Below are 10,390 nucleotides of genomic sequence, written 5' to 3' on the forward strand. Positions count from 1 at the left end.
GGGAGCGCTGCTAATACGGGTACGGGAAGTTTCCAGGGATGGGGAGCGGAGCTTCTCCTGACAGACTCCACAGACACTGCTGGCATTGCTATTCCTCCTGTCAGTCAAAGAGATACTATTTCTTTGGCTTATGTAAGTTCCAGTAGGGAGCTTTATAGAAGGAAACATATCTTGCTGCTTCCCTATGTAAGGGGTTGGATGTTGGGACAGGAAACTGGTGTGACACTCCAAATACGTAAGGCATTTTCTGCAGCCACTGCCACAGCAGGAGAGCCTTCCAGGTGACAATTAGGTTGAAATGCAAAGATGTAATCAATAGTTTTTTAACACTCATGCTAATTTTTCAGCAAATTTTTTCTACTACTTTTAGGTACAGAGTCATGAACCGCAGTGCTGCTAGTAGTTATTCTTGAATTATGTATGCAGAAAGTTTAATACTTTAACAATTACTAAAGGAGTTTCAACACATATGCAGAGCATTATATAGAAGTGTTATCAATCGAAAACCTCACAACTAATCTGTTCAAATGCAAACTATGAAAAATACTGTATTTTTAAGCAATTATGGCTTATTAAATGTGGAGAGTTTTTTTAAAAAAAGGAAGCCAATTCACAATGTGCAAAGTCAAAGCCCTTTCAAAAATACAAAATGTGGCTGCATGCAGCTATATTTGCCCTTCCAAGATGACAAATTTGATATACTTGATCCAAAAACATTTTTTACATCTCTGAGTGTAGAAAAACAGCAGGAGGCATCCTCTTCTGTATATTACTCAGTGTTAGTTTGAGATTAGAGATGCCGGGAGAGTCCCTTTCCTGTGCTATAGAAAGGTGTAGTAGGCAGAAAAATGAACATTAATGTCTTGAAGTCATTGTAAACAGAGCTCCACAGGGCAGCTGGACACCTGCGGGTTTTTCAGTGACCCTTGTCTATGAAACTTTCAAGTTCATCAGAAGACCATTGCTGTTCACTGACACTGACAATCTGGGATATCCGAACCATTCCTGTGCTTCTGGTTCTCACTCCAGTGTTTTACAAATCCTCTCTTCACCTTTCTTTTTGACTCTCGTTATGAACACCTTCAAATAACTCCCCTCTTGAGCTGTGTTTCTTATAAAGTAGATTAACTTGACTATTTACATCCCTGATTGCAGTAATTATGATTTGCTAAACTTACAGTAAATAGAATGGAGAAATTTCTATGGACAAGTTATAAAAAATTACTAACCTTTTACTTGAAAGGTTCAATTTTAATAGTTTTATCATTCCGTGATCTAAGTAGTGTTAGGTTATAAACTTTAAATGGCTTTGTGCTTGTGGATGGAAAGAAACAGCAAAAAGCATCGTGGGGTAGGAGTGGAAGAAATAAATAATGAGTTGGGTGATTACTACAGGATCAGTGATGCAGGGCAGAAATGGCATTTGGAACCTTGCAGGTGACAGGAGCAAGAAGAGAAAGTGTTCTTCTACAAGTTCTCCTTAATACTGAAAATTACCTCCTAGAAGGAAACCACTGCTGAAAAAGAAAAGAGCAAAAGATTCAGCAGAGCTATAAAGCAAAATACTGTTCCCAGAACTGAGACAGGAGCAAAGGAAATAGAAGTTACCAGGCAGTACCAGTACAGAGTTCTAATTTGGCAGAGACTGCACAGCAACACAATACTAAGCTAAGATCTCTTTCTATCAATCCTCCTGTTTTACAAACACAGCAAGAACTGAACAAAATCCTGCAGTTAAAAAGGGATGGAGGAGAAGGGTAGGGAATTTCATTAATGTGCTATTTCTGAAGCATCCCTGTACCATGACTGGAGACATTTCAGTAATGGAAAGCAATGAGCAATAATATAATCAGAAAAATAATGTTGACATTTTTTTCTTCATTTTTTGATTTTATGTTGTTCATTTTAATCTAAAAATACTTTGTGGGGAGATACTGGTGAGTGATGAAGTGTCAGCAGACACTACACAGAGACTTGAGGCAGGAAAGAAACATCAAAAGTTCAGGATGGAAAGGAGGACTTTGCACAATTACCTGCCCACTTTCATGACCAACTGACCTGACTGAAGCAGATGACCTGAAGATGGAACAGGGAAGGAGAGAATACCAATTACCCCAACACTGCACAAAACTCAGTCTGCAGCAATAGATTTAAATTCCTAGATGATGCATTAGTTACAGATTAAGTTAGTTATAACTACAGAACTTGCTGAAAGTAGTATTTTCTTCCTCCAGTTCAGACATCCACGACTCAAGTAGGTCCTCTAGCTCTACAGAGCTACACAGATCTGTGGTCTCTTACGCTGCCTGCTGCTTGATGACCAGGCTCCTGATGGAAGCTTCAACTTCCTGTCAGAGGGACCAGCATAGATGGAGCTATCAAAATAAAAATCAAAAAGGAGGACAAATGGCAAAATCTTGAAACAAAACATGAATTCTTAATGACTGATAGAAATCCTGTAAACTCTAAAGGCTCATTTTGGTCTCAATGCTTTAAGTACTGAAATTTCATTTTCATTTTGTCATGATGACAATCTTTGCTTGTGCTCCCTTCTCCTCCTTCATTAAGGCACTGTTCTATCTTTACTTTGCCAAGGGAAAAAGAAAAAACCCAGATGTGCCCATGCTTTCTTCTCTGCACCAGATGGAAGCGAGAACAGGACTTCAGCACAGAGTGAGAGCGAACCATAAGTATGATTGTATGACTACAATATGACCTAGAATAACTTACAAGCAAATGCTCATCAACTGGAATTAGAAAGCCCATTAAGTGAAGTTCATTGTTTGAAAGTATGCAAACATTAAACATTTAGGATGACTACATCAGTCCAGGACAGTCAGAATTAGACTAACCCATGTAATCAGGCAAAGTGACAAATAAAACCTGAACATTCAGAGAGTTCTAATACGAGCCAGTTATGATTACTCTGGGGCAGAAAAATGTTTACACTCCCATCCCTGTAAATGTAGTTCTGAAGTTTAACATAAACTTAAGCAAAGTGGCTTTGTTTTTTTCCTTTTTTTCTCCCAAACCCCCAGCGTTAGAATAGAAAGATCTTTGCTTTATACGTCTCAAATTTAAGTACAGTTTCAGCAATTTATTGAGAAAAATACTTGTCCTCAGGCTGCCCTAAATAGGTAGACTTTATTCATGTAAATCTACTTAAGGACTGTTGTTCACTCAATTCAAATACATACATTACTGTAGAAATGAACAATGAAATTCTAATATTATATTCAATGCATACTAAAGAGCTTCTCATTATTTTAGGACAGTTGTCAGGTGCTTCAGCTAAAAAGTAGTTCCTCAATCTACAAGGATGTTATAAACCGACTATTTTGTCCCTTTTTTATTTGCATAACCTGCTGGTGCTTCCTCTTTAACTCTTTGTATCCACACAGCTGCCCACAGGTCTCATTTTTCCTTCTCTTCCAGCTACTGAGTCCCACCACTCTTGCATTAACTCTTGTTTTTATGCTGAAATGGGTCAGTGCTGTATAATTCATCAACACCCGAATCACAACTGAATTAACACAGTTAAACTGGTCTATTGCCACTCCCTGGGGACAGTGCCAGTGTCATTACTGAGAGGAAGAATAACATTCCCTGATATTTCAGAGTTTAAATATTAAGATTCTGTCTTCACTTGCACAAAAAGTAACACCAAAACACCTTATTTCAGGTTAATCTTCAAATGCCAGATTACAACTTCTCCTCCAGCCCAATAATGAAGGAAAAAACAAACCCCAAGAATCAGTACAGTAAGGATGTTACCAGCACTTAGTGATGAACTGCTTGCTTTATTTTTTATTGATGAAAAATATTCTGTGATTCGTATTATGATACAGGTTATTCAAACACAAAAATTATAAATAACTTTGAAACAGTTAGTCACTGTAACTAAGGCAACGAGTCTCCCACTCAATTTCCAGAAATAGGAGTAGAGGAATAGAGGTAAGAACAAAATAAAAAGTTGGCAGGAGCAAGAAAACAAAAGATCAGATATTAGTCTGAACTCAGAAAGGCCCAGGTGACTAGAGAAAAATAAAGGGTACATAACCTGAGAAACAAACCAGCTCATAAAAGATGGAAGTGGAGCATATGAAGTATATAATACCAAATATACTTAATTCCAATGATCTTATTCCACAACCCATTGCAGTGAATGGAAACTACCACAGAAATCCCGGAAAGTAACTATCCACATCACGTAGCAGATTGCTAGTTCAGAGTCACAACAGCTACTACCAGTTTCCTACAAGAATCATCTTTTTGTGAGTGCTAAGGAAGTCACTTCTTCATAAACAAGAGCACATTTTCTGTGTTTTCCCCCGGTATTTGCTTCCAAGTAATGGTCAGAAACCTTCAGTGCTATCTACATGAATAGACCTTTATCCCCTCACAGAAGGCCGCTGAGTTAACAGGATCTGCCATAAGGATCTGACGGCAAAATCAAGGCTTGCTTTGTTTCTCCCCCACCTTTTTTTCCCTTGTTCTTTTAAAAAGTTTATTTTCTTGACTGAGAAGAACTGCCTGTTCACAAGTCAAAAGTTCCCGAGTTATCAACAGGCAATCTGATCCTCCCCAAACGAACACGTGGTAGAACCAGGTTCTCTCAACACATTCTAATGGAAGGGCTGGTAATTACTGCGTAGAACAAGATAAACAGAGTTCAAGTTACTCAAAGTTGTCCATCAGTTAAAGAAACTTACCTTTTCAGTACATGTAAGCTCTTAGCCTGGCAGCAGGAGAACTAACAGTAAGACTCCAGATGGCTTGGTAAGTATTAATAACTTCTTAATTTAACTATCTTGCATACAGATTGAAAATATTAGACGCAAATGTCAGGAAGAACACAGGACGGAGAACAGAGCACAAAGAGTGGTTCTTAACTTCTACAAGATTCTGAAAATAAATGTTAGGTTTCTTTAAAAGAACAGTAACTTAAAAGTAACTTCTACCAAAAAAAAACCCAAAACACACATCTCATTAGTCTACTTTTGAACAGAATTTGTAGAGTAATACCACGTAACAACTTCATTCCCACCACAACCCTCCCTCACTGAACAGCAGCAGTTCCTTTTCATCACCACAGGAGACCATTCCTCCTCTCAGAGTAACAAGGAACTAGTTGGGACATTTATTCTTGGCATGAATTCTAAAAGAATGAAGTCTAATGCTGGCAGTGATGAAAATAGCAACCATAGAGGTATTCAGAGTATTCACTATGACACTGCAAACATTTGTTTAACTGCCAATTGAACAAGATCCATCTTAGCTAAGAGAAAGATATAAATGGGCAATAAAGAAGTCGGTGCTCTCACTGCTCAAGGACTTTAAAGATAAGTGGTCACTCTAATATCTTCATACAGTTGTTACTACTCAGATCCTTATCATCCACATCTGACTTCTGGAAATAACGCATTGCCTCAAGCACAGTCTAACAGTCATAAAGAAAAATCCATTCAAAATTTTTTCAAATGCCCATCATTATTAGCCCTAATTAGCCCTTTCCTATTACACATTTAAGGTTCAGAGAAAACAGAAAATGCGTAATTAAAATTATAATGCACTACAAGAAAAAAATAAAGCTTTACCACTTATAACAACACTGCATACAACAAGTTTTGCCACAAGTTGTTACATAGTTGCAAAACTTAAGAAAAGAAATAAGCCAGTTCTGATCAGTTTCATACATTTCAACAAAACTATACTGAGATGTAGGTTTGCATGAGCCTAAAAGGTGACCTGTAGGCACATATGCAGGTAAGGATTGTAACAGAAAAGCAATGAATCTCTGGGCTGTCAGGCAACGCAAATTTCACCCACACACTACAAAAAACTAGGCTGTCAGTTACTCCTTAGGTGTAAGAGAGACTACCTCGCTACCCTTTAAGGGAAGAATGTACCTGTTCTGGGAAACAGTCAATGTACCCAGAAACCATGACTGAATACCAAAATACCGAGGGGACACTCAGCCTTTCCCAGTTAGCTGTGCAGCTGAGCAGGCTTTGACACAGGAGACCGAGGCACTACTCTGAGTACCCACAAGCAAGTCACTTTTTTCTTCCTCTGACACACACTTTCCCCTTCCATACTACTCCCCCCACCACCATGAATTCTGATAAAACGTTAGTAACTCTTGACCTAAACTTGGTTTTCAGTGCAGTGTCTTACAGCAGTTTCAGGAAGAAACAGACTTTTATAGGCTTCCTCCTACTTGGCATTTTAGTAGTTAAAGCAGCTTCTCATCTCGAAGAACCTGGTACACAAGCACCCATACATGAAGACAGTATGAAGGCAAACAAACTTAAGAGCAAATACCTTAATCATAAGGTACACTTACCGTATTTTTCTTTTCTATCTTGAATGGTTTAACCTTCACAATTTGTAGATTTCCTTCCTCTGTTGTTAAACATGTCTGTCCAACACTGCACAACAAATCAAGAGCAACAGAACAATCTACAACTTCTACCTTGACACTTGAATGACTGTTTTTCTGTATCTGAGTTAAAGTTTGCAGTTGGGCATTACAGGTATCAACTTTGCTTAATATAGTTCAATTTAGCTTCCAATGCAATTTTTGCAAACATGGCTTATGAGTTTTTTAGATACCTAATATACTTTGAAAGCAAACACATAAGTCACTTCTGACAGTGCACTGTACACCCTGAATTATGTCAAAACTTTGAAATGTATTCCTACCTGGTAGGTTGGCAAAGCAATAAAGCTCGAGTAGCATCACAGATTTATAGATAATGTACCTGCTGGTTGGTTGTTCAAGACGAGAAAAGGCCTGCTCTTCTCAGTGCATGGAAAACCCTTATTCTGAAGGTTAAACGTGTCAAATCAGCCTCCACAGACAAACAAATATTTGAGCTTCACAAACACATTAAGCATCTGTAGGATCAAAGTTTTGTTTATCAGGTACTAAGTAAATTAAATCAAGCAAGCGGAACTGGGATTTCACCCTCCGAGCTCAACCAAGAGCCTCAGAGCAGAATTTCTCACCTAACTGTAGTTCCTGAGCACTGCATTTGTACTAGCTTGCAGTAACTTGAAAAACTAAACTAAAGCAAGTGTAGGAAAACACCAAGCTCCTTATATGCTGCAAATCTGCCTCTCCCATCTAAATTCTGACATTTAAGTAACACAGAGACCTTAACATTTAAGTAACACAGAGTTACCAAAGAACAAAATCAATAGGTTTATGTTGAATTTGGAAAAACAATCTTGAGAATTATCTTAAAGCAATACTTTATTTAGTAGAATTTTTGTTTCAGAAAGTTGTTAATCTGATTGTAGCAGAAGGAAACCAACAAATCACTTCCCCCATTCATACTCACTTAACGGTACAAACAACAGAGCAGCCTTTGCACTCCCCCATGAAGCAGAGCCACCACTGAGGAAAGAGACTCACTACATGGACTACAAACACACACTGCAATTTACTTTATTCTAAATGAACACACCACTATGAAGCAAACTATATGGTCCAAGCAAAGAAGAAGCATGCTTAATGAAATATTGAAGAGAAACACCTCTAATCCCACATAGCACCACAGATTGGTTTTTATAAAGAGCAGGTGGTGTTACAATCCCAGCACAGCATCCTGTCCTCAAGTCAAGACTTCTCGCAGCACACTGCAGGAGAACTGACCTGGAGGAATTCTCTGTAACTAGTAAGGCTGAGAGATTTCTTGTCAATACAATTCCTCGTGACTTTTCAGCATTCTTAAACAAAACAGTTTTAACAGAATTTAGTTTGAAATAACCAATTTGTCAAGCAATTGACACTTAAGCAGCAGAAATGCAGCTGCTGCTAAAAATCACTCTCTCTACAAAAGGCTCTTCAAAACCAGTACTCCCTTTATTCCCTCCTTCCTTTCCCTTCCTCTTTTAAGTGGAAGAATACTTCAGTTCCCAGTGTATCAATTCACCGTTACAGGTCCATGAAGCCTCTAAAAAAATCCACTTTGAACTTCTACTGGATTAAAACTTCCATTACTATAGAAGCTGAAAACCTCACAGCCACTACTTTGTCAAACCAATGGTCCCACATAGTCCAGTATTTCACCCCAGCATGTGTAAATAGCAGGATCCTTCCCAGAAGAAAAGTTCTGAACAGTACTTCCATGTTAACATATTGATAATGGAGTTTTTGCAAGCTATTTCACAATAATTACTTGCAGAAGGGTTGCATTTCTTGGTTTTAACAGAAGAGATGAACAAGCATTTGTATCTGTGGCGAGCCTCCCATAGCAGAGTAGTAACAAAGCCTAAAAGGCCACCTTAGTCAGGGGGACACTAAATGCATTTTGGGTCCACAATTGTTGCTCATTCATAGACGGGGTTCTAGAACACCACGAGACTTCATAAAGTTTGCATACAGTACGGCAGGACACAGAAATCCCAGCCCCGCATCACCAAACATTTTTTAGAACAAAATCCCAAGAGGCAATGGCAACCTAAGTGTGAAAACGCAGATGTGGCTATAACTGATGTCGGGACTCGCAGGTAAGGATGGACTGATATGGATCAGCATAACAGACAGACACAGGATACAGCTGCCAAAGCACCCCGAGTTTCTAGGTGTTTTTTTCTGTGGGGCTTTTTTTTGGGTAAAGGGGGTGGGGTCTTTAAGTGTTACAGTCAGTTGGTTATCTTTAAGGAAGAGTAGTGAGGAGACCCGCAGCAGGATGTATGAGATTTTACACGGAATTTGGCCTCACACGCATGAAAACACGAGCAAACACCATTCCTGGGAAGCATCTTTTCACAGGCGGCAAACTGGCAGCGCAGACCCTCCCACCTTTGTATCCTGATACCGCACAGGAGACAATAGGTAGGACAGGGGAGACACCAGGAAAGGACAGAGAGAGAAGACAAGTATTTTTCACCAGCTGGGATGAAAACCGAAGAGCCTGGCAGACAAAGAAGGGTGTGATGCGACGAGAGCAACAAACCACTGAAGGCACGAAGAACCTCCTCTGCCTTCAGGAGGGGAGCGCGGGCGCGGGGAAGGCTTGTCAAGACGGCGGGAGGAGAAAGACACGGCGGCCGAACAAAAGATTGTCACGGCCTGGTAGGGAAAGGTGGAGGGACGGGCAGGCGGCTCCCGGGCACGAGAAACTGCGCAGGGCCGGGTCAGGCTCCGGGAGAGCGGCGGCAGCTCCTGCTCCCGCTCCCGTGCACGCCGCCTCCCGACGGGAATCTCCCGCTCACACCGGGCAGTTCCGCAGGCCCAGGTGCACCCATGCAGAGACGCTGCCCTTCCCAAAGCGGGTGCGGGACGGGGCTGGCCCGCCACCCCTGCCGGGCTTCCCCCCGCTGCCGGGGCTTGGCAGGGACCGGCCGGCAGGGCAGGGCTGCCGCGGCCACCTGTTCGGCGCGCTACCTGCGCGGTCCCCGGGCGGCAAGGCGGGCCCCGCCCGGCGGGGGCAGCGACGGCCGCAGCGGGAGCACATGGCGCCTCCCGCCCAGCGCGGTCCCCGCCGCGGCAGCAGCCGCAGCCGCAGCCATGCTGCCTCCCGCCGCCTGGCACGGCGCGCCAGCACACGGCGGCGGGCGGGGCGCGCCCGGCGGCACCGGGAGGGGAGGAGGAGGAGGAGAAGGTCGGGAATACGCACCTGCTCGCGGAGTTTCAGGAACACCATGGCGAGCGCGCGCCGCCACCTCCGCCCGCCGCCACCGGCTCGCGGCTCCGCGCGCCCACGGCCACGCCCCCCGCCGCCGCCTGGCGCCGGCCACGCCCCCCCTGCCGCCACCGCCGCCTCGCTCCGGCACCGCGCGCCGAGCCCGCGGGGGCGGGGCCTGTTCACGCCCCGCCCACCGCCCCGCCTCTTTCTCCCGAGCCGCGTCCCGAAGGAACCCGCCCGCTCGCACCACCAAGCGCGGCGCTGATTGGCCCGCGAGAGGCGGGGCAGAGTAAGGGCGGCGCTGATTGGCGAGGCGGGCGCGGCGGGCGCGGCGCGGGCAGAGCGCGCGGGACGGGCACGTGGGGCGGGAGGTGGCGGGAGGTGGCGGCGCTCGGGTGCGGGGCCGGCAGCGATTCCTTTAGGGATCGCCGCGGTTTGCCTACGCGTGGGTTCCGCGACCTGGCGTGATAAGCCCCGCGGTGGGGTTACCGGCACAGGCGTCTCGGTCCGAGACGGGATCGCACCTGCTCTCAGCCCGCGGTGCCCCGGGAAGGGTCCGGTCACCCGGCGAGCTCCTGTGCTGTCCAAGGGGGAGAGCGGGGCCGCCCTCCCACCCGCTTCTGTCGGGAATGTGCGCAGCGTCCTAGCCTTAGGGGGAAGGGAGCACCAGAGTCGTGAATGCCCGAGGCCCAAGGGAAAGACAAAAGCTAGAGGGTCCTCAAAAAAAAAATCACAGTTTTATTAGTACATTA

At 43.8% G+C, this 10,390-nt stretch overlaps 1 protein-coding gene across 2 annotated transcripts in view; it reads right to left on the minus strand.

The window, feature by feature from the left end:
- The window catches only part of ANKRD28 (ankyrin repeat domain 28), a 118,315-nt gene extending 108,568 nt beyond the window's left edge, over positions 1-9,747 (minus strand). The window contains exon 1 of one of the 2 annotated variants that reach the window (XM_071561030.1): positions 9,630-9,747. In XM_071561030.1, the coding sequence (XP_071417131.1) occupies positions 9,630-9,656 (27 nt within the window). In that variant the 5' untranslated portion in view covers positions 9,657-9,747. Of the gene's footprint in view, positions 1-6,346; positions 6,367-9,629 lie in introns of those variants that run through there. The other variant, XM_071561032.1, reaches the window with a different exon arrangement.
- Between the last annotated feature and the right edge of the window lie 643 nt (positions 9,748-10,390).

Source organism: Pithys albifrons, chromosome 7 (genome assembly GCF_047495875.1).
Source record: "Pithys albifrons albifrons isolate INPA30051 chromosome 7, PitAlb_v1, whole genome shotgun sequence".
Classification (NCBI taxonomy): Eukaryota; Metazoa; Chordata; class Aves; order Passeriformes; family Thamnophilidae; genus Pithys; species Pithys albifrons.